A 24,627-nucleotide genomic window follows, 5' to 3' on the forward strand; every position below is an offset into this window, starting at 1 on the left:
ATCTTCTTGAAACAACTCAGATTTTGGCTTGAGGATTCATCCTTTCTCCATTCTCAGGTCATGTGGTCTGGATGGGGCTCTGACCTCCACTCTAGACTAGGACTAGGTTACTAGGTTACTAGGTTACTAGTCCTAGGCCAATCGGTACATCTCATTTCCCATTTCTCTGGTTTAGAGGTAAGCCATTCTCTGAGAGTGAACCTCAGGACTTGGCTGGGAATGCTGGGTCAAGGACTCTCTTTTCTGCTGTAATTGAACCTGGAAGGATGAAGCTCTGGAACAGATGCAAATCATCTTGTGACCATGAGAGAAAAGTCAGTCTAAGAATGGAGTCAACACAAAGAAAGCTGAGCCAGGAGAAGGAGAGAAAAAGAGAAACAAGATCCTGAAGGCATCATTTGCGTACCTATGTCCACCTATGCCCGAAACCTTAGCAATTCTGTATTCTTCAACTACATGAACCAATACACCTCTTTTTTGGCTTAACTCAGTTTCAACCAGGTTTTCTCTCCTTTCAACAAAAGAGTTAAAACTGATTCACTTTGAGGTTTAGATGCCAGACCTGCAAGATTCTGAATTTTTGGAATAAACATTTAGAATGCTTTGAATATTGTCCAGATTGAAAAACCCAGAGTTCTGTGACATAGAGTTTAGGGGAAAAAAATTGGTTCCGAAAAAGTTTTAAGAATTGTTGTCCTTTAACAGAGTCTCAATGAAACAATGTAGAACCTGGACATTAGTGGATCTATGGAAATGAGTTTCTAGTTAAATATATTCAATGTTATGTCAACCAAAGATAAACTTGGAAAACATAGGTTATGGGGAAAAGGGAACAAAACACAATCATTTTTAAGACTTGTAGGATTGGGGGTTTGACATAAATGGTAATTTGTAAGCTTATATTCAGGTTGAAACATTTGAAATTTACAGTTTCATATACTTCAATCAAATAACAAGGTAGAGAAAAGTCCACATTATTTTCTCTTCCAGATTTTTTTAAACCAGAGAATAATATACTATATTGAAAAAAGGCCCAATCATTCATTTCTCTTATCTAATTATTCTTGTTTTGCATTTAGGACAACCAAATGTGCTACATTTTTCATTTTTTTAATTTTGCAATTTCAAAACAGTTTTTATAAAAGGAGTTCATGAGCTAATGCAATATTCACTCACCTGCATGTTATACAGGGGTTGCTTTGGCGCATTAACTTCCCTCAGCAGACGATGAGATATGTCCCTTAATTCTAAAAGTCTACAAACAAGCTGAGGTTGCAGAAGTCTGGCCACTGATTTGGAGGATTTGGATATGCTGTTTAATCCTTGAATTAATGTCCCCCGGTTGATCTTGGCTAGAGCAACAGCCATTCTGATTTTGGATGTTTTTTGCATGGGTTCTTTTTTCTGGAAAATAAGTCTTTGAAAAGTGACTGATGTGTGATTCTCCAGTGAATTATTAAAATCTACTTCAGGCAGAGACCAAGTACCACATAATTGTACATTGTGCATGGTCCTGAGCATATGCTCAGTGTCCAATAATTATAAACCACTTTCCATAACAACTCACTGACCACCTCCCATGTACTTAAATCTTTATATGACTATATGAATTTTTCCTTAGGATAAATATCCAGAACTTACATTACTAGCCTAAACATAAACGTTTTAGTTTTCTCTCTGGGTTTATATTTTTGCACTGATATTTTTAAAAGAGCTCTTTCAAAAATAAACAATTCAATCAATAATTCTTATTTGAAACTTACAAATATTTTCCAAGTTTACTTTAAAATTTTTAAATGATAAAATATAGCATACATACATAATAGACTATACAATTTAAAGAAAAATAAAACAAACACCCTATATACTAATCAACAAGCTTAGGAAACATTTACTTCTAAAAACTTCAAAACTTCTATGAGCATTCTGATAGGAAAAAAATTGTGGCATTACCAAAACACATATAATGTAGTTCTCTGCTCTACCAGAAAGTGAACCACAGAGAAATTACTTAAGAGGTTAGACCTCATTCTAGGCAACAGACAAGTATAGTTTCCATGATTCATTTAAGTAATGTTATAGGCTTTTCTGGCATTTTAGTATCAGCAACTTTGAGTCTCTGTTTTTTGAGTTAAAATATGTAAGTATAAAACATCTTTTAAATGGACTTCTCGGTCTACAATGAACATCATATATTTGTTGAAGAGCTAATGTGCTATATATTTTAAATACTTCAACTTTTAACCTGAAAATAATTTTATTACTGTTTTTCTCATCAAAGTTCAGTACATCTCATACTGTTTAGCATTTGCCACTGGAGATGAACAAAAGCTGTTGTAGCTTTTCAACAAGGGTGCATTTCTGCAGCATCTGGTGTCCTACTGTGGTTTAATCTGTTACTTTCTGGTGTAAGTCCTATTAGCCCACCAGTGGTCTTAACCCTCCTCATCAATACTAATAATAGAGAATGCAATCTAAGTTGTGGGCTGTTACTATTGCTGCAATTCCAAGTCACTTTAGAACAGAGCAGTCCTTACAGGGCAGTTATATGGTAGGTAGAGCAAACAGAATAACATGAGGTACAATAATAATATCACTTGATATTATTATTTACCTTGGTCGTGAGCATACTGGGGAGAAAAAACACATTGTCTGCAGTATCCAAAGCTCCTGCACATACAGATTCAATTTCTTTTGTAACCTTATACTTTGCTGCTGTTGGGGCCCAGGGCAGGCCACCCCAAATTTTCCCAAAAACAGCATATTGATCATTTTGAATTAAAGTTATTTAAGAAACTACCAGTGCAAGAACGACTCTGATCTCTCTTTCTGTCTCCCTGAAAGCAGGAGATAAATCTACTATGTGAAAAGTGCTCTCCCTACACCTGGAGTCTAACAAGAGAGACATTTTCACCAGAGTTAGGGAATTCAGGGCTGAGAAATGCATATAAACGAATCTTTGTTTTGTCTTGTTTTTACTAATTTACTACCCAAGCCCAAACTTTGCTTAGATTTCTCACTAATGAGCACCCAAATTTAAGTTTCTTTATCCTGTCAACTCTTCACATATTTATTATTTGTCTCAAAGGTATAAAAGGCTGCCTACTTTGATCATTTCTCTGAGTATAATTTACAGCCTTCTGTGTACACGCATTAAAATGGTTATTCTCCTGTTAATCTGGTCTTGTGCCAATTTTATTATTTGTCCAGCCATAAGAACTCAAAAGGAGTAGAGGAAAGAATTTCTCCTCCTCTATACTACACAGACTCTTCCTTTCAACTCCTTCTAAAGGTGGAGCAGCTAGAATAAGTTTGGTTTTACTTCTGGCACAACTTACTGTGCTTTCTCTTATTATAATTTATAATCATAAGGTGAGGGCCATCTTGCCAGGGCAAACAGAAATGAGATATATAGTTGCACCTTTACTGAAACCTCGTATTCACGGCCATTTAGTGTTTAAGGGCCCTTCATTTTTGCAGCAAAACATTAATGTTCTGCAGTCTCCCTCTCTTTATTTTTTAAGTTTCTTTACAAAATCTTGGTGATCTGTACATGTTGGCCCAGATTCACTGACTTTATACATGTATTTCTGTTAATCAATCTTGATTAATTTCCCCATACACTATACTAGATTGATTCATTCAACTTCCCCTTTTATAAAATTGTCTTCCTAAATTTTTATTTCTGTAGATAAAGAAGGCTATTTGTAATTGACAATCTGTTCATCAAAACCCTCCTGTAAGGTTCACATAATTTGTGTTGAGCAAAAACAGCATTTATTATAAACAATATTTTTAAAAATTCAAGTGTGCATTACATTAATGCTTTAGCAGACTTTGTGTTACCTTTCTCATTTTAGTCTCATCATGAATTCATGGCTTTTTGCAACAGATTTAACCTGTTCCTAATTAATATCATTTTTGTTTTCTTTAATGCTCAAATGGTTAAATTTGAAGACTGTTCTTCCCTTCATGGTTTTTTAAATGTATTTCTTTTTTGGTACTTTCCTAGATACCTCTGAAAGAATTATTACTTCTGACAGTAGAATGTTTCTGACCACCTTTATCTTCTCTGACACAAAACACGGAATCAACTTGTTCCCAAGAAGACCATTAATGCTTTTAAGAAGAATAGTATTATAAAACAAATCTGGGCACTGGGGTGCATGTTCTGTGGTCCCTTATGTTTCTGGGAATATGAAGGTGATCACTGAGGACAGCTATTTACATTCTTTTAAATGCAGAATCAGCCATTCTTCTTTTAAAAAAAATAAGTCAAGAATTTATGATGATGAGTCCAGTTAGTTACTTTTTAAAATTAGCTCTAGTAGCAAATTTTTTAAATAAATTATTTTCTCTTTTTTTGAGCTAACAGTTTTTCCTTTTTGTCCATTACCTATGCTATATATTTTCTTACCACACCATGTGTGTAAATTGAAATGTTGACCTCAAATTAACAAATCCTTATTTCTTTTCCCTCATTTTATTTTTTATTCTTGACCTAAGCATCCTCAAATTGGTCGCAAAGCGTGCAAGTTTCAATAATTCTTTTGTCATCACCATCATCTGAGCACACTGCCAAATGTCAGAAAAGAAATTCTAACTCCCAACCACCACCAACCCCTCAGAGACACACAAAGGTACTTAAAGACTATTTACCAAAAGAAACTTAGCATCAGTTAATAAGATTGGTTGAAGAATTCTGCTCCAGAATTCTCTATTTGAGCTCCATTCTTTGAATATATATCCTGTTTTCTCTTTTCTTTTTTCTAGAACCATGCTCATTTCTCTATCATCAGCAGTTTTAATGCTGGTCTAGTTTCTATTACATCAGCTTTTTACAACCCTACACCTACAAAACCAGACTGTCAGCATATCTTATTCAACTGTTTCTCTGAATAGTCCCAGAATTTGACCACTTCTCATTGTCCCAGTACCAACACTCAGTCCATTATATTTATATACCACCATCACCTCTTCTCCCAACTAATAAATTAGCCTCCTCAATAGTCTCCCTGCTTACATTCTTATCTATTCTCATTCTTTTCCTCAATACATCAGCCAGAAAGTTACAACGAAAACTTATATCAGATCATAGCTTGATTTTCTGCTCAATCACTTCAGTGGCTTCCTGGTACACTCAATGTAAAAGCCAAAGCAAACGCAACAGTCTACCAAGCCCTACAGAGCTTCTCTCTTCTTTACCTCTCTGGCCTCCTCATCTTTCTCTTCCCTTTCTCTCATTATTTGGTGACCTCAGGGACTTTGCACTTGCTATGCCTTTCGATCCCTCAAGGATACCAAGGTTTACTCCCTCGCTTCCTTCAAGCCTTAATTCAAGAGTCACCTCTCAGGTCTTAACCATCAATTGTTCTCTCTATCCCTACTCCTACTTCATATCCCTTCTCTGCTATATTTTTTCTTCTCCTGAAGACCTACCATTAACATAATAGTTTATTTTCCTTGTTTATTGTTTTTCTGCTTGACTAGGATGTAAATTCTATAACAGTGTTTTATATCCATCTGGCTCACTCATTTTTCCCCAGTGCCTAGAATAGTGTCTGGCGCATAGTAGATGCTCTATAAATGTATGTTAAAATGAATGAATGAAGAGTATCAGAAAAATGTAACAAGTTAATATGAGGAAATATCAGAGAAATATACCAAATATTAAATTAGAAACTGCCCAGAAAGTATTCAGTGCACAATGTGCTCTGTAACTTTCACAATGATAGAGCCCCACCAGGGAAAAAAAAAAAAAACCTCACCAAAGACAAAAATATAATTGAATTAAAGAACATTCTAGTTACAGTCCTGCTCTCATATTTAGAAACCCCAATAACAATACAAATAATTTCCAGACATCATTGGTGCTTCCCCAGCAGTTTTTGTCCTGCATGTTTAAAAAAAAAAAGAAAAGAAAAGAATTCAGAAAAGTATATTTACAGATGTAAAAATCTGAATTTTGCATGGATTCTAATGTTCTGTCTATAATTCCCAATTTTGTAGTACACAGTTAAGTGCAAGGTAATTACAGGATAAAACACATAATCATTTTTCATAATTAAACCCCACAAAATGGACCCTATTTGCTATGAATGATTTCTCTCATTCAAGCAAAGATCACTTGAATTAAAAATTTTTAATTCTCCAATTGTAGCATGCATTTTTTGTTTGTTTAAACTTAAAGGTTTACTATTTTAAGTCTTCACAACCTCATATGAAAATCATTTGCAGCGTGCAACTGCAAACCTTTAAAACTTACTTTTTACTAAAGGAATGCTGAGGCCCTTGGGGTCCGGGCTGCTTTGGAGGGAAGGAGTAAAGAGGACAGGATCTCAGAAACCACAACCTCAAGCCACGATTCTACAATTAACATACCCCAGGTCTCAGAAAAAAAATTGTTTTCTTCAAAATCTTTAGCCATGAAGAACTATGAAATAACCATTTTTCTGGGTAGATTCCTCTATAAAAATTCCACCATCCCTTCGTTCATTTTTTTTTTTTTTGCTCTAGACCAGCAAGATGACCTTTTCTTAAATAAATAAATGACTAAAATAATAATTTTTAAAAAAGATTTAGGTATTAATCACAAAATTTAGAGATTTAGAATACAACGCAATTAATAAAGTCCTCTAAGTAGTCTTAAAATCATTCTTTCAGTATGCTTGGGAAGTATGGGCAGTCGTGGAAATAATAAAATTTGCATCATTTACAATCTGACCTTTCAAAAATAATACAGTTAACAATGGAGCATTAGCATTGTTTTCTGGATAATTTTTTTTGAAGAGCAAATAACTTCAATGTATTATAATATTCCCTAACTAACTACTCAAGTTTCCTGCCAATCTCAGCAATACATTCTTCAAAGTAAATGGTGGAAAAAGAACAATATTTAGTGTTTGAAAATGAAGTTCCTTCAACTATGTTTATATTCTTCCCTGAGTGGGGTAAAGTTCTTTTAAGTAAATGACTTCAGTGAGTTGGAAATGGGAACTTAGAATTCTCTTTGGGGATCAGAATATCAGTCTATTTCACCAGAAAACATGCTATGGCTCTAGTAATAATGAAGCTATGCACAGGGTAGGAAGAAATGAAGGGAACTGTAAGGAAAGTTGCAACTGTAAGGAAAGTTTGATTAAACAAAACCCCAGTTTTTCTAATGTTGGCAATGGTGGGAGAATCACACCTGGAAAGGCATCAGGGCTTCTGATGCCTGTCTTTGGCTCCCGAAGATTCATCTTGAAGCTCTCTAAATAATTACTGCCACTACTGTGCCAGCCTTAACCACTTTACATCCTAGACCAAGCATAGTCACCTGCCCATCTCTTTCCTTAATACTCCAGAGCATAGCCAAGAAAAGTCTCCAATGTTTCAAAAAAATTTATATACCAAGACCAGGGGAATGCAAAGAGGGGAAGGAACTGGACATCAAGTCTAAGATATGGAATGACAAAATCCGGTTTGACTTCTGGAGCTTTCAAGCTTTATCCTATTCTACTTAGAAATACGATGTCATCTGGACATCATCTTACCTCTGTACATCCAGATATCTACATTTCAGTATCACCTCTCCCCAAAGTCTAAATCTAAGACCCATCCCATTTATTAAGATTTATTTGACATTCTGAGAACATAATGTTTTATACTTTTTGGCTTAACTGACTGCTTCCTTTGGACTATTATTCCCTGTTCCTGTCCATTTACATTATCTCTTTCTTCACCGTGAAAGCTCCTAATCATCCGCTGAAATTCACTTTAAGCATCCTTCCTCCATTAAGCCTTCTCTGGCCACTCTTGGTAGTGATTTATTCCTCTAAACTGAATATACATCTTATCATATTCCAATGCAACTACTTGTTTACAACTCTGTCTCCCTTAGAGTAAGTTTACTGACTGAAGGAATCCTATCATGTTTATCTCCATATTCCCTCTTCCCAGATCCAGGTAATAAGTATTAACGTATTTGGTAAATGTCCAATGCCTAGTTGTCTAAATAAATGGTTAAAGGTAGTTCTAATACCTCTTCTCTGGAATGAAATATATAGCCTTTCTGGTTATTGTTACTCTGAGTGCTTTTTGGTTACTGTTACTCAGAGTGCTTTTTGTTTATTCCAGGTTTTGGCTATGTTCCTCATATTTGACATTTCCAAAAGTCTGATATCTGGATAAATAGATGGTTGCTGTTACCATGTAACTTTACAACATATTCCATTCTAACTATGGTCAAAATGACTGAAACAACACTCTTCCATTAAGAGCAGTGTTCTTTTGAATAAATTGGGTTACTTGTGTCCCCTAAACAAGATGTTACTTTTTCCTGACCATATATGTCTCTTCACAATTCTCTACCTAACCTCTCTTCTGATCCCAGTATGTCTCAGATCCTTGCTGGAACAAACATTTAAACATATACATGTATACTTTGTTAAATTTACATCACTATTTTCTTTCCACATTAAAACGCACACCCATACAATACTTATCTTTCCATTGTTATAATTTAGGTCAGTTAGGTTTTTTTCACTGATTTAATTGCCATAGATTTTAATTAAAGTATAACTAGGTATTTTTCTGATTTTACATTAAGCAAATTTTAACTACATTGCAATTGTGACTATAAGAGAGTTCTAGATTTCTAATCTAATAACTCAGTGACTGTCTTTAGACTTATCTTTCTACTTCACTTTTACATCTTCAATCTCTTCCAATGAGCATGAGTTGAAATTTGTATTTCTGGGGTGAAGTTAATGTTTTCCTAAACTTCAAACACTGATCTCAACATCAAGCATTAAATAATCGGCATGATACAAAAAATATACTTTTTATAATCCTTTTCAAAGATATAAAATCACATTACCTGATTAGATTGTGATAATCTTAGGATGGTGGGGAATTCATCTTTAAACTCATCTATAAGGTCCATGATTGCTTTCTGGATCCCCTCAACTAAGACAAAAAGAAGTTAAAAAAAAAAAGGCTTTAATTAAAAATATCCTCTAACCATCATTCAAAAGAACATGGGTCCATTGCCTAGGTGACTAAGAAAATCAAGCAAACCCTAGAGGACTTGATTCCCAGTTTCCTGCACCCACATCCCCTTTATAAGATTGTGTATTACTTCTTCCAGAAAAGTTCTTCAACACCTGCCCGCATATCCACCCAACAGGTTTGATTGGCATGATGAGTTCTTGCTTGGATTCCTAGTGCTTGGCAAGCTTGAAGGCCTAGGCAATGCTTGTCTTTCTCTACCATTAGTGAGGGATGAGGGCAGCCTTCCACTCAGGAAAGCAGGCAAAGATGCTCACTGCCAGAATTCTTTGTTACTGCACAATGGGCCTCTGAGGACTTGCTACAGAATCTTCTGAAATCACTATGGCAGTGAGAAGGCTGTGTTTGGAGGTACAAAGGGAGGATAAAGGGGATTGAAAAATGAACCACACTAAGGAGTTCTACAATATAAATTGAATTTTGTCCCAATTTCTGCAGTGATACCTCAATTAGTGGATCATTTGAGAACAAAGCTCCCTTTGAAAAGAGCTGGCATATGCTTTAAAAGAAATGCTTCACATGTGATGCCAAGTGGGAAAGAACACCAGCAGTAAATTCAGAAAGACTTTTGAATAGATAGTTTTTCTTTACCCAAATGAGGATCACTTTGTCAAACCCAGGCAAAATTGTGAAGTCTTCAGTTTGTCTTCTTTACTTTTTTCATCTTTTTCTCTCATACTTTAAATGATCATTATTTTCCCCTTATCAAATCAGGGAAGAACTGCATATCATGCAGACTTAGTTATATTCTAGTGTGAATGAGCTGAGTTGGTTAACTCAAATCCCATTTTAATTTGAAGTCTTTATATTTAATTGTAGCTAGATGGTTTTCTTCAGCAAGCATAAACTGGTCACTAGAGGTCTACTCGTGGGAAGTGTTTGGAAAAAAAATGTTCATCAGACAGCTCCTCTAGCTGTCTGATGCTCTTAGATCTATGTTCCAGTTTCCCAGAAATACAGGAGATAGACAAACAACTTAAATTGGTGCTTCACAAACTGTAGTGAAGAACCAATACTTTTGTAAATTAAAAGTGGATTATCCAAAAAACAAACAAAAAAAATGAAACGTATATAAAAAAGAAAGGCAATTTTTAATTTATTTTTAAATAACTACAGAATCTAATAAAACTATCTTTTCTTTTTAAAGCTTCTGGTTTTTCTATTAAGGAAGTTTTTCCAGACCTTAAGTTATACATAGAGTCTCCTAAATTTTCTTCTCTTTTCTTTCTTTAAAATTTAATTCATTATTTAAAAATTTTCAATCCATCTATGATTCATTTTTAATAAGCTGTTATTCTCTTCCATCTGAATATCCAATTGTTTTAGTAACACTGATAAAATAAACCATTGTTTTCTCATTGATATGAAATACCACTTTTATTACACACACACAACAAACACATACACAAACACACACAGGGATATATATTGCGAACTATTTCTGAACTTTCTATTCTAGTCCACTGATCTATTTGTCTATTTCTATATACTTACAATAGTAATTTGACTAGAGTTGCTTTATAGTATGTTTTATTTTCTGTTAAGGAAAGTCTCTGTCACTCTTCTTTTTCATTACATTCATCATATCACTACATATTCAGTATCATCAGGAAAAGATCATTTTATCACTTTTTCCATGTCTATACCAATTATTTTATTATCGTATTTCACTGACTGCATTCACTAGGACTTCCAAAACAAAGCTAAGTAATAAAGATTACAGTAGGAACACCTAATTGAAAATGTTCCTTTTTTCAATTAAAATGGCATCAATATTTTACTGCTTATGAAAAATCAACAGCAAATGTTATTCTAAACAATCTTTATCATATTTAGTTTCCTTCTATTCCCATTCTGATTTTGTTTGTTTTTACTGGGGATGATTGCTGAATTTTATCAACTTCCACTTCATAATCTATGAATATAATCACTTTTCCTCTTAATTTGTTGATATAATAAATTATGTATTAACTTTCCTGATATAGGAAACATCATAGCATTCCTGAAAAAGAATATGTACTTGACTGTAGGGTATTATTCCTTTGATATTTTGCTAGGCTTCATTTGCTAAGATTTTATTTACACTTTTTTCAACTAAATTCATAAGTGAGATTGGTTCATGGCTTTCTTTTTTATACTTAACAGATTAGTATTTAATTTATGCACATATAAACTGAGAAGGCTTGCATCTCTCAGAAGTACCTGGAACAATATCAGAATTATTTGGAATTCTTTTTTCTCTATTTTCCTTTCCTTTTTTAAAACAGAGGTATAACTTACATACAGTAAAATTCCTTATCCTCTTTTTTTTTTTAATGCTAGCAAGAACTCAGTTGTGGAACTCTTTGATCCTGATTTTTTTTAAAAGCTACATTTACCAACTTTTAAATTTCAGATATGTCCATTTGTGTATTAAAAATTTCTTCTTCTCGGACAGTTTTGATAATTTGTTTTATTAGGAAATCTTCTTATATAAGTGTTTCAATTATGTTATTACAGAGTTGCATGTAATTGTTTTAATCTTCTGGGTCTATATTATTTCAAATCTTAAATATTTTTCTTACTCCTTTTTCTTTAATGCATGCTCAAGATAAATTTAAGTGTGAAATTTCCTTATTTTTAGTCTTTCTTCTTTAATAATAAAAGTACTATGGATCTATCTTTCATTTTTATTCCATAGATTTTTGAAAGACTACTTTTCAATGCTTCTTTGATTTCCTCTTTGCTCCAAGGGCTATCATAATTATGTTTTATAATTTCCAAGTAATTAAGATTTGATATTCTGTTATTACTTATTTCTAATTGGTTAACTTTTAAATCAGAGAATATGGCCTATAAAAATCTCTATTTTTCTGATTTGAAGGTTTTCTTTGTGGCCAACTACATGATCAAATTTTCATAAATGTCCTAAGTCATATAAAGAAAGCATATGTTTACTCAAAGAATGTAAGAATATAATAAATATGTTTATTGATTATATTATTCAATTCTTTTATAGCCCACAAATATTTGCCTATTAACACTATTATTGAAAAAGAAATGTTAGACTCTTTCACAGATTGTATTTTCATCAAGTTTTCCTTGCATTTTTCATTGTTTCATATTGTATCAAGTACTACCAAGGATATGGAGCTCAAATTCTCATACACTGGTAATAAGAATATAAGCTGGCCTACCTACTTTGAAAAACAATTAGTATTATCAAGTGCAATTAAAGATATGCATAGCTATGACCACCAATTCCAATCCTAGAAATATCCCCACTTACACCTGGTGACATATACTAGAATGTTCTCTGCTGCACTAATTTTAACATCAAGAAATTGTAAGCAACCCAAACATCCATCAACTATAAAGAAATAAATAATACATCTATAATGGTTACTATACAGCAATAAAAATGAATTAGAGTTATATGCAACATTGTGAATAAATCTCAGGAATGTAGTAATTTTGAATGAGAAAAGGCAAGATACAGGAAAATAAAGCACTGCAAGATTCCATTAATATATAAAGTTCAAAAACAGTAAAAACAAAGCAATATATTAGGAGTACACATATATGTAGTAAAACTACAGAGAAAAAAGCAAGGGAATGATAAACGTAAAATGCAGGATAGTGGTTGTTATCTCTGAGGGAAGGATAAAGAGATGAGATTGGATGAGAGCACATGAGAATTTTTAAGGTATTGGTAACATACTTTTTCTTAAACTTAATCATGCGTACAGATATCAATGGACTATAATTCTTTATGCCTTATAACAATTTATAAATACATGTATCTTCTCAATATTAATGAAAACAATTAAAATAATTTGATGAACAAATTACTGTAACAACTTTAGTGGAAAATTATCATTAAAGACTATTCTAGTAATAATGGTAAGGAGACTCTTTGATTCATTCAATCTTTATCCAGCACCTATAATGTGTCATCACTGTTCAGCACTGGAGTTGAACAGTGAACAAAACAAACGAAAACTCTTGCTCTATTGGAGCATGTATCAGACAAACTACTTATTTGCTATTTTCTATGAACCTACAAAAGCCATTTCTTTCATTAATAACTCACTTAGATTTTGAGATGAATATGTCACAACTGCATTTTATACAGTGCTTGAAAACATTAACTACATATGATTTAAAATATTCCTCTGATTGAAAAGATCTTATGTTAGCCTTAAAAGGTGTTATGCTATAAATTTATATTTTAAACTAAAATATTTTTTCTTCTTACATCAATTCCGTGGTCATCACCGTCCAATAAGGGTTTTTGAGTAGATACCTATCTCCTGATAGACTCCTCCACCTTGGGAACGGGAAAACTATAATTGAAATATTTTAAGAAAAGCAATATTAAATACATTTAAATACATATTAAGTATATTTAAGTATCCATAATCTGCCTTATGGATTCTTACGGCCTTTGGTTAGAAGTCTTAGGTTTATGTACTTATGCTGTTACTTCTGCAGAGCACGACTAAAAATATAGATTTCGTATTTTGGTCCTTTCACTATGGTCATAGAATGTATAACTTAATTGCCTAGATACTTCAGCAGATTTCCCTGGTCAAACCAATAATGTTCGAACATAATGAAAAAGAAAACTGGTTATTTCATATAATTCTACATAATTATAAAAAAAAAATTGTTATGTTCACTCACACTGCTAAAAATGAAAACACTAAAGGATGCATTCCACTCTTTCTTTTGATCCAACACTTTGACTGCAAGTCGATGACACCTCTTTAAAGCTGAGCCTAGGCAAGACATAATCACCATGTGCAAATTTATCTAAACTCATGAGACTACATTTGCTTTCAACCAGTACCCATCAATCCTCCTAGGTATTTCTAAGTTACTTTGTACAAAAATAATCCTTGCATGTTAAAAATGTAATAAGTTTCTCACAGTCCTAAATTGTGACATTTATATTAATAACAATGCCTTTATTTTTAAAAAAATTTTCCTGGACAATGTTTAAATTCTATCTGCCTAATTTGTGGTTTTTATTCAAATTTTTTACATGAAAAAGTCTATAAATCTCAAAACTAATTATGTCCAATATATGTTTTCTAGGCAGAGGAAACTGAATGGTTATGCACCACACGTGTTACTATCTGTATATATGAATGATGAACCAGACTCTGAGGAATTTAGAAATTATCCCCAAACCAGCAAGTGGCAGAGCAAAGACTCTTGTCTAGATTCTCTTTTCAAAATTTTGACTTCTTTTCACCACACACACTACCTCTCTTAGAGTGAGTGGCTTTCAAGACCGAGGAGAAAAGTGAAAAAATAACAATAGGAGAAATGCTCTAGTCTATTATGGATGGCTTTCACCTTTTCAATCAAAATCTGAGTGTCCACTGTATGTCAGGCACTTGGGATATAAAAATGAACAAAAAGATCCTTGATCTAAGTAAAGGAGCACACAGTATTATAAAACAGACACATTCAAAGACAATTACAATAAAATATTATAAAAGCAATAACACAAACATGTGGAGGATGTTACCTATACAAGCAAGAGCAAGGGCACCATTTCAAGTGGCCAAAGTTAGACACGGTTTTATTTGATAAACACGTCAGGCACTGTGCTGGAAACCAAGGACAATGGTTTAAAAAACAACAACAACAACAACAGACAGGAACCCGTTGCTCTAGTGGAGCTTGTGTTTCAGTGGGAGGAGAGACAGCAAATGAATGAGGACATCCCTTGTAGTAATACATGCTACAATAGAAACGAAATAGAGCAATGCACAGACAAGACTTCGCCACTACTGAAACTGGAACGTCTAGGGAGAACGCTCATGAGACAATGAGAAACACCTGAGAAGTCGGGGTGGCTGCCACTTCAAATCCTTATTGCTTAACTTTTGGGGCAAAATCACTAAGTTTCTACAAACTTAGCACCTTTATTCTACATAGAGTTTACTTTCAGTCAAAATCTATTGATTTAATTTTCATCCTTCTCAAGTTTAAAAAATACAATTGAAAAATCCCTTTTCTTTCAATAAACAGGGCTGCTCTCGGCAGAGGTTCGCAGGAATCGTGGGGGTAGGGCAGAGGGGCAGCAAAGTTTTGATGGTATCCTCACCTCGACCAGCTCTCCTGAAGTATCCAGATGTGGCTGCAGTGCACCTTGAACCTGTGTAGGTCCAGGTGCTAAGCAGAGGCTGCCAACTCACACTGGCGCTGGGACACTCCCCGCGTATCTCCCCCAGGGCTTTGGTGGCCTGCCTCCTGCAGCCTCTCACCCCGAGCTGCTAATGCAGCACCCCAACACTCAGCTGCTCCTAGTTCCTAACACTCGTCACTGGAAGCCTTCAGCAGGTCCTCGCAGGCCCCGCAGCACGTGCTGTGACGTGTAACATGGACATGTTAGGCGCAGGGCAGAACAAGCCAGGGGAAGCATGGGACAGAGGGGAGGCTCCGGAGTCACTTGAATAGGTGTTCTGGTACTTCCAGCCCCTCCAAATAACCACCACCGGATGTGGCACAGGCACAAAGGGGTGGCTTCTGCTCCAACTCACCACTAGCTTTCCCTAACTCTGGACACCTCTAGAGCTCTTGCACCTGAGACTTCGATGCCATCAGGGAGAACTGCAGTCCTGTCTAAAATCAGAGACCCTCAGGCCACAGGGAGTTTGCAACTCTGCTTGTAGAGAAGAGAGAATGGTGCAGCATGTGGTTGGTTTGTGTTAAAAACGAAGGCTCAAGGGACAGGGTCCTGCCATACATCATTTTGAAGAAAATGGATGAGGATTTTAAGAAAAAAGTCTAAGAGCAGTACTTCCAAGATTTAATCTCAAAAGATAACCCCTTTTAATTGTTGTCAACCCCGTATCCCTTATTTTTCGGAGATTTCTTCCCCTTCAATGACCCCCCACTTCCATTCCAAGTATCAAGTTTCTGTTAAATCCAGCAATAATGTGGGGGAAAATCATTTAGAAAAGAATGCAGTAAGATGTGATGTGAATAAGGAACCCCAGGATTAGAAGTCAAGAAGCCTTGGGATATTACTGGAAGGCTTGATCTGACTACCTGTGAGAACTACCTGTTACTCAATCTCTGGCTCAAAAATAATCAGTAAAGCGAGAGAGCTGAGATAGAGAACTCCAGAATTTTGTATCTGACCTTAGAAATTGTCCTACATTATCACAGATAGTCATTGCATATTTTTATAACTGTAATTACAGGAGGATTAAGTCAAAATTAGGACACAGTGCAGGGAATTCAAGGATGTACCTACAGTACACTGGCAAGAAATAAAAAAAAGAATAAATCTCTAAAGTTTGGTTCATTAGGCCATTCGGTTTTTAAAATACAACAAATCAATATAGCAATTCAGAATTGGCCCTTCTTGGTTTGTATACAGAATGCAGGCTGTTGCTAAAATTCTTCAGTGCTTAAAGTAGTAAACAGCAGAAAGACACACACATGTAGATGCCCCTGTTCCTTAGATCTTGCAACTTTCTTTTGTTACTAGCAACAGTTTTCTCTTGCTTTGGTTGTCTCTGCTTCCTTATTTCCTACTTAGAGTAATCCTTTGCATTCTGACCCTGTGGGGATTTTCTTCTAAATCTTTATCACCAAATCTAAGCCTTTTCTGAGTCTTTGTCCTTTTCAAGCTTTACAGTATCCGATGTCATTGATCACACATACTTCTTAGATAGCCTTTTTTTTCCCCTAAAATAATTTCCTATTTTATTTCCTTGACTATTCTCTATGTTTTCTCTTCTTTCTTCCACCATGTTTTTCTCCACACTCTAAAGTCCTATTCTTTATCCTTTATTTCATCAAACTCTATTCCATGGAATCACATCTGAATATCAGCTTAAATTATTATTTCTTGGTAGAAACTTCACAAATCTCTAATTCTGATACTATCCATTGTCCAGAGTTTTCAAAAATATTTGCTGAACAAAATAAAATAAAATCATCAATTATTGAATGTTGACAATCTTAGTATTTAATATATTGAATAAATATTATTAAAATTTTTTATATGAAGTATTCTCAGGTAGGTGATAAATATATAGTACATATAGTACTTGTAAGTCCTGATACCACACCCACTGTATACATATAGTAACGAAGGTTACTGTATTTCAATATACATTTGTATATCTTATAATGCTATTGTAAACACTACCATTTTGAGGAAAAGGATTTAAAGCTATGAATAATAATAAAAGTAAGACATACACTATCAATTCCTGAACAATGCCCTGCATCTTTACCATGTGGAAAAGTTCTCAAACTTTTTGGTCTCAAGACCTTTTTGCACTCATAAATTACTGAAGACCCCAAATAGCTTTTGTTTATGTGAGTTATATCTATTCATAACACCTTATTAGCAACTAATACTGAGAAATTTATAAAATATTACTTCATATGGTAGGCAGCCTCTAAGATGACCCCCAATGATTCTTACCTCCTGGTATTCATCCCCTGTGTACTTCCCTTCCCTTGAATATAGGCTAGATTTATTGACTCCTTTCAAAAAATAAAATAGCCAAAAGTATGCAGTGTCATTTTCAAGATTGACATACAAAAAGACTGTGACTTCTGTCTTGTTTATTCTCTCTCTCTTTTTCTCTCAATTTCTCTTTCTTTAGGAAGCTAGCTACCTTGTTGTGAGTTGTCCTATGGAGAAAAACTCATATGACAAGTTCCTCTGAAGTCTCTGGCCAGTAGCAGTGAAAAACTGGGTCCTGTCAGTAGCCAGGTAAGTGAGCTGAGAAGCAGCTCCTCAGCCAGCCAAATCTTAAGATAGCTGCAGCCCTGCTGACACCTTAATTATAGCTTTGTGAGAGTTCCTGAACCAGACATACTCAACGAGGCTGCACATGGATTCTTGACCACGGAAATGGAGAAATAATAAATACGTACTGTTTTAAGTTGCTAAATTTTGTGGTAATTTGTTACACAGCAATATATAACTAATAGGTTCATTTTTTAATTATTATTTATGCCTACAGCACCTGGTCTTCCTAGGTGGTCTCCTATCCAAGTACTAACCAGGACCGACCCTGCTTAGCTTCCGAGATCAGATACTGGGCTTGTTGAGGGTGACATGGCCATAGACCATGGACTGTGGCTCCACTGGGGCATGAACCCAGGACCTTCTGCGTGTGAAGCAGACGTGCTAACTGCTACACTATGGAACCACGTCCTAATATATGCATTTTAAAATAACAATAAAAACATTTTCTATGAAAAATAATCATGTTTTCCAGAATGAAAAATGTAATGAAATGAGCGATATTGTTCTCATTTTTGCAAATCTCTCTAATATCTAATTTCATAGAAGACACCTGTTTTCTCATGTCTGCTTCTGAATTTAATCTGTTGCAGTACAACATTTTGGTTAAAATACGTGAACAAAATCTAGGCTTACACAGATATGTAGCTGTAAAAGGAAAGAGTATTTTAATAGACTTTCCAGGTAACTGTGAATATTCTTCTTTGATCCTACACCAGCATTCAAGAAGTGGTAGTTTCCTAAAGGTTAGTTGCAATGTAGAAACCATATACCTTGTTAAATTAAAATGTATTGGTCTGTCTTGCACTTTGAATGGATCTTCTACTGGTGAGTGATTTTGTAACATCATGCATTGATCATTTGGATAACATTGGTTCTCTGAGTTATGCAGATCTTCTATTGACACCTTTCATTATACCATTTCCCTTCCCCCTCCCCCCAAAAACCTTTTGTTAATATCACTATCGCTTTTATCAGAAAAGTTTTTAAATTTGGGGAAGCTTTTGTATTAGTTATCTATTATTGCAAGCAAATTACTCCAAATTTGGCAACTTAAAACAGCAAACATTTATTATCTCACAGTTTCTGTGGGGCAGGAATCCAAGAGTGGCTTAGCTGGGTGGTTCTGGTTCAGAGGTTTCAGTCAAGCTGTTGGCTGGGCTGCAGTCATTTTAAGGCTCTACTCAGAGACGTCTACTTCCAAACTCACTCAAGTGCTGTTTGGCAGGCTTCAGAAGGTCCACTTCCAAGTTTATTCACATGGTTGGTTGCAAGCATCAGTTCCTTGCCATGTAGGCCTCTCCATAGGCTGCTTGAGTCTCCTTGTGATATCGCTGCAGGTTTCCCTGCCCCAGGACTACCTCGCAACCTGGCAGCTTATCCCAATGAGAGTGATGAGGGGGATAGGGAAAGGGAGAGAGGGTGCGGGGAGAGAGAGAGAATAAGCCACAGTCGTTTTATCACCTAATCTCAATATGACAGCTCATCACTTCAGCTACATTCTATTCACTAAAAAAAGTCCAGCCCACACTCAAGAGGAAGGCAACTCAGCTCAATCTCTTGAGGGGAGCTGTATCAAAGACTGTGAAGACATATCCATAAAACCACCACAAGTGGCCAAGCCCATGGTGTCAAATACAAGTTTTCCTAAATTCTAATTTTTGCTTTAAAGCTCAAATTTATTATTGGCAATAAACACTGTTAGTTGTTTTCTTTGGAATAAAAAGCTTACTCCTTTCATTTTGGGGAAAATATCTTGCTAAACACTCAACTCTGTATAACCATAGTTTCTCTGTCATTCTTTCAAGTGAAAATGATATTCTATAAAAAAAGGCAGCTACTTCAGCTCACAGCTCAAATAAGTATACTATTGCTTTTCCTTGAAGCAATTATGTATGTCTGTATGCAGCAGAAGGGCTTTAGGCATAATTCCTACCAAATCGCATAGAATATTAAAATGATGTATATCCAAGGGTCAATATTTAAAAAATTTAATCACTTTTACTCCTTCATCTAGGATAATCTCAAATAAAACTGACTTCTTTTTTTTTTTTTTTTTTTTGGTTGGTTGGTCATTTATTTTTGGTATAGACTAGACTGCTCAGAACCTCTACTGGGAAATCATAGTAGGAGGAGGTAAATCAGGAAAAGCTTCAAGGGAAAAGATATGTGTTGAGATTGGCTGGAAATTACATTTAGACTGGCAGAGGAAAAAAGGTAGGAAAGGAAAATAAGCAAAACCAGTAGAGCTGAAATGAGATGAACATGTTATGTTCAGGAATAGAGAGAAGACTAAGTTGGGAATGAGCTGTGGACCAGATGTGGGCATCTGTGAAGGCCACCAGCCTGATTTCCTCATAAACTAGACCCCATCTGAAGGGGCAGTGTGAGAGAGGAGGAATGGTAGAATTCCAAGGGCTCCTCGAGATTGTCATCTAGCCAGCAGGAACTATTTACCACGCCTAAGGACACCAATGCTAGTCACAACTATACAGTTAAAAAAGAGCTTTCCACCATCTCACCTTTTCTCCTTCCCTCTTGCACCTTTGAAAAAGCCGAAAGCAGCAACTGATGAGGGAGATGGAGTATTGAGAAGAGGAGAAGCAGCTGACCGTAGCTCCTTCCCTCTTCCACTGCAGACTTCCAAACCTGGAGCGAAACTCAATTGTGAAAGAAAAGAAGTTTTAAATGGAATAAGAGTAGAGTTTGGGATTATTACACTAGCCTGGGCTCTAATTACTAAAAATAGACTATTTCTACCTGAGACCAAGCATAAAACTATAAAATCTACCTGAGATTTCAGAGGAGTGGAGTGGAGCACAGTGAGCTGGAGTAAATTGAGAATGCTAGTTTGAGGAATAGTGGGAGAAAAGAGATAGTTGCTTTCAACTTGCACCCTACTGACACCTTCAACTCCTTTAATAAAGTGGTTACAATAACTATTTATTGAGCACTTATTTTTTCCAGGCTGTGGTTCTGCTGGGCAAGTTTCAATGAATGGACAAGATGTATTTACATTTAGGAGAACGGTCCTTTCAGATTAGGGCCAGGCTAATCTGAGTTCATATTTTAGCTCTTAAAAATGTGATACATTGTTAACCTCTTAGACTTTTAGTTTCCTCCTCTATAAAAAGAAGATGAATAATGTCTACTTCATAAGGTGGTTGTAAAGAATAGATGAGATAATGTAAGTATACAGTGCCTGGTACATAGTGAGCACTCGATAAATTACAGCAACGATTGTGATCATTATAGTCTTTCTTAGTAGTTTGGAAAAATTTACCAGACATTAGCATGTAAGACAGATTGAAGGCGAATCAAGACTAGGATCAGAGAAAAATTAGAAATGTGGAGTAATAAAATGAGGCTAAAGTGGTAGTCATAGGAACAAAATAGAGGTGAAGGGACAAATATAAGGAATATTTGAAAGGAAAATAAACAGAAGAGGTAACTGCTTAGCTCTTGGTAAATAAAAGAGAAGAAGGAATTAATGCAGTTTAAAATTTTAAAGCTTAGTTAGATGAAAGAATAGTAGAAATGGGAGAAATACAGATGTTGGAAGAATAAGCAGGTTGTGTGGGTAAGAGTGGTGAGAAGAAAATATTAGTTTTGTTTTGCCACATTTCAAGTGTAAATGATAGTGGGACTTCCAAGTGCCAATATCCTATGTTTGGAAAGTCATTTATTCTTTCATTCTTGAGAGCCAACTTGGTGTCAGAGACCATGCTAGGCTTTGGCAAGAACAATTTAATAAAGAGTTGGCGTTTAAATGAGACATCTAGGCCACACAGAAAGATTTGAGGGCCTTCAACATAATGCTGGCCTGCGAAACCATGAATATTAATCAGTTTTCCGATGGACAGTGTAAAGAACAGACAATTTGGGGGAATATTCACAGGTAAGGAGACAGAGGAAATGGGTAAATGGGTGAGCACTAAACCAGGATCATGTTTTATAATTACTTTTATGTTAAATTCTAACCATCTATAGTATAGAAATATTTAATTATGATTAAAAAAAGGAGTTTCATAGCAGCTGTCCATAATTTTTAAACATTTTATTTTGAAATAATTATAGATTTACAGGAAGTTGCAAAAATAGTAGGTCCCATTTACCCTTCACCACGTCTCACCTAATGACTACATCTTATGTAATTATAGTACAATATGAAAGGAAGTTGACATTATTCAGATTTTACAAGTTTTACATGCATTCACTGTGTATATCTGTGTACAATCCTATGGATTTGTACTTGTTAATTTTTTCCTCTCACTCCAGTTTCTTAGGATGTGATGTGAACAATCCACACCATAGGAACTTTCTAAAATATTTTTTGTAGTTTACTGATACTCCCTAATGTTCACACAGCCAAATATAGCAAATGTCATAAAGATTTTTAAAATACTTAATTAGCAAGGAACTTGTATATGTTTTACACTATTGAATATATTGAGCCAGATTCTTCTGAGACCTTTATTAGTAAAACGTGATAAGGATTTCCAAAGTCCTTTATAATCTTGCGCTTCTACAATTTTAGAATTCTAATTCCTAGATCACTTGGTCTCTTGATTTAAGCAAAACTTGTGGTCATTGCATTAATTCTTTTGAGTCAGGGTTAGTCCCTTACCTTATCAGGCCAGTGACCAGTGGGGTACAGTTAATTGCTGTCTTATTGTAGTAAATAACACCGTTAGCTTGAAGGATTTTAACATAGTTTCCACAAGTTTCTTCCTGTGGCTTCTTCCTCAAAGGGCTTGCAAATGTTAGGTAATTGGAGAATAAACTAAAAATAATAGTTGTTCTAACAAAAATAACTTGTATTTTTAATGAAAATATGTTATCCCATTATTTTTAATAACAATTTAACTAAATTATCATGAACCATTTCTATTCTGGCAACATGCGACATTAACATCGAGTTTCATTTCTACTTAATTAAATCAAAAGTTGTGATACTCTGACCTGGGCTAGACAAGGAGGAAGTTTCTTCTCTTTAGGAAGAATATAGTATTAGGCCAATTGCTGAGAAAATTAATATTTATAAACTGGACCCCCCCAAAGATACATAATTAATTTCATGAAGATAATAGAAGCTTTCGTGTTTGAACAAAAGTGTCAGCAGAAGATCCACGTAAGTAAGATCAGTGTTAAAGTATTTGCAGTCTGAGTAAACATCGCTTCGTAAAAGTGGCCATGAGACGAGGACTTTGTAAAACAGTCACATTAAGACGCTAGACAGACTTCCTATGTCTTACATACTGATGGCAACACAAGGCAATAATAAAGTTAGATTTCTAATTCAGTAATGTTCTAGAAAAAAATAACAGTGGGCTAAAGTACTTCATGTTGTTACTTTTACTAAACCAAAGTTAATGGAGTATATTTAAACTCTTAAAAGATTGTTCAGTAACTTGTTCCTCTTAAAACTGTACTAGTAGTTCCATTTCATGACACCAAGATTCTTTCAAGGGAAAATTTAAGAACACAAAGTACTTGGCTTTTAGTCAACAAAGCTGGTAGAGAGGGAAAAAAAAACTTCAATAAGTACAAAACATGACATAGCAAAACCCATGTCTTTAAAAATAATTAAGAAAAAAAATAGAAAAAATATTTTTCATTTTTCATGTTATCTTCAAATTTTGAGCAGAGAACCTTAGCCCAATCTGGGGCTCTAGATCTAGTTTCATCTCATATTTAAGCATCCATTTTGGAAATAACCTCCACGGGACGTAAAGCCACAGAAAGACCATTTGCTGAGCACTACTGGGCACTAACTCGGGGAGGGAGGCCTGAATATCCTCAACTTACAGATGCTTACAGGCATTAAGTGATTTTCCTCTATCACACAGGTGCCAAGGGGCAGAAACGAGATAAGAACCAAGTTTGACTGACTTAAACACTTACTGCTCTTAAGCATATTCTATGCTAATATCTATAAATCCTTCCTGTATATTTAAATAGAGCAGAACCTCTACTGAGCATTAGCATTTTGCTCCTATGTATTGCATTTATTTCTTTAAAAGTCCTAATAAAACACCATTTGTGTTAAATCAGATGACTTTTTACTCAATTAAATCAAACTATATGCTTTAATATTATTTTCTATTATTTTCAAAAGGAAAATTAAAGTTTAATATAAATAGGGGAAAACAGCATTTGCATCATATCTAACAAAGGGTTAACTTCTTCACTTCCTATGGACTTCATAAACATATAAACATGCCAAAAAATATTTAACAGATATTTTCTAAATGCTTTCCATATACTCTGTATACTGTGCTATGTGTAGGAATAGAATAAACAAGTATTTATTGACTTCATTTCATATTGCAAAAAAGTGGTTTATTTAGGATAATTCCATTTTGCAAAAATATGCATGTATATACATAAGAATATCTGGAAGGATGTATACCAATTGATTATCAATGAGTGGTCAGATTTGTTTATTTGAAACAAAATAATGAACATGTGTTATTTTTGAAATAGAGTTTCATTTCAAAATTTAAAAAAAAGTTTTAAACTTATAGACATTAAAATTGTTCAATTATTTCACCTACTGCCCAGGGTTTTTTTTTGGTAAAAATACACTTCTCTTTTCTTATCCAATGGAAGATGGATACCAGTAGAAATGGATTCAATCCTTTCTTTTGTACCATTATATTTCCACCTCCTGTATCCTGCCCCCAAGACAGAACAGATACACAAACACTGACAGACATGTACACAGAGACATAAATACATGGACACAAGACAGTCTTTCACACAGCAGACATACACACACATTCTTCTCTCTCTCTCTCTCTCTC

The 24,627-nt window shown here is 34.7% G+C and overlaps 2 protein-coding genes and 1 non-coding gene across 4 annotated transcripts in view; all 3 read right to left on the minus strand.

Moving 5' to 3' along the window:
• LOC120612555 (spermatogenesis-associated protein 9-like) overlaps positions 1-1,731 on the minus strand; it is an 87,715-nt gene extending 85,984 nt beyond the window's left edge. Inside the window, exon 1 of the mRNA XM_039875144.1 lies at positions 1,177-1,731. Within this exon, the coding sequence (XP_039731078.1) occupies positions 1,177-1,521 (345 nt within the window). The 5' untranslated portion in view covers positions 1,522-1,731. The remainder of the gene's footprint in view (positions 1-1,176) is intronic.
• A 7,129-nt stretch (positions 1,732-8,860) lies between these two features.
• The window catches only part of LOC120612553 (translation initiation factor IF-2-like), a 31,287-nt gene continuing 15,520 nt past the window's right edge, over positions 8,861-24,627 (minus strand). The window contains exons 3-5 of one of the 2 annotated variants that reach the window (XM_039875140.1): positions 20,344-20,481; positions 19,032-19,197; positions 8,861-8,949 (exon numbers count right to left, since the gene is read on the minus strand). The gene's annotated coding sequence lies outside the window, so the exon portion shown is untranslated. The remainder of the gene's footprint in view (positions 8,950-19,031; positions 19,198-20,343; positions 20,482-24,627) is intronic. The other variant, XM_039875141.1, reaches the window with a different exon arrangement.
• On the minus strand, positions 18,155-18,227 carry TRNAV-CAC (transfer RNA valine (anticodon CAC)). The gene has a single exon. It is a non-coding gene; the product is annotated as a tRNA-Val (tRNA).

The sequence above is a fragment of the Pteropus medius genome, unplaced genomic scaffold (genome assembly GCF_902729225.1).
Source record: "Pteropus medius unplaced genomic scaffold, Ma_sr-lr_union100, whole genome shotgun sequence".
NCBI lineage: Eukaryota > Metazoa > Chordata > Mammalia > Chiroptera > Pteropodidae > Pteropus > Pteropus medius.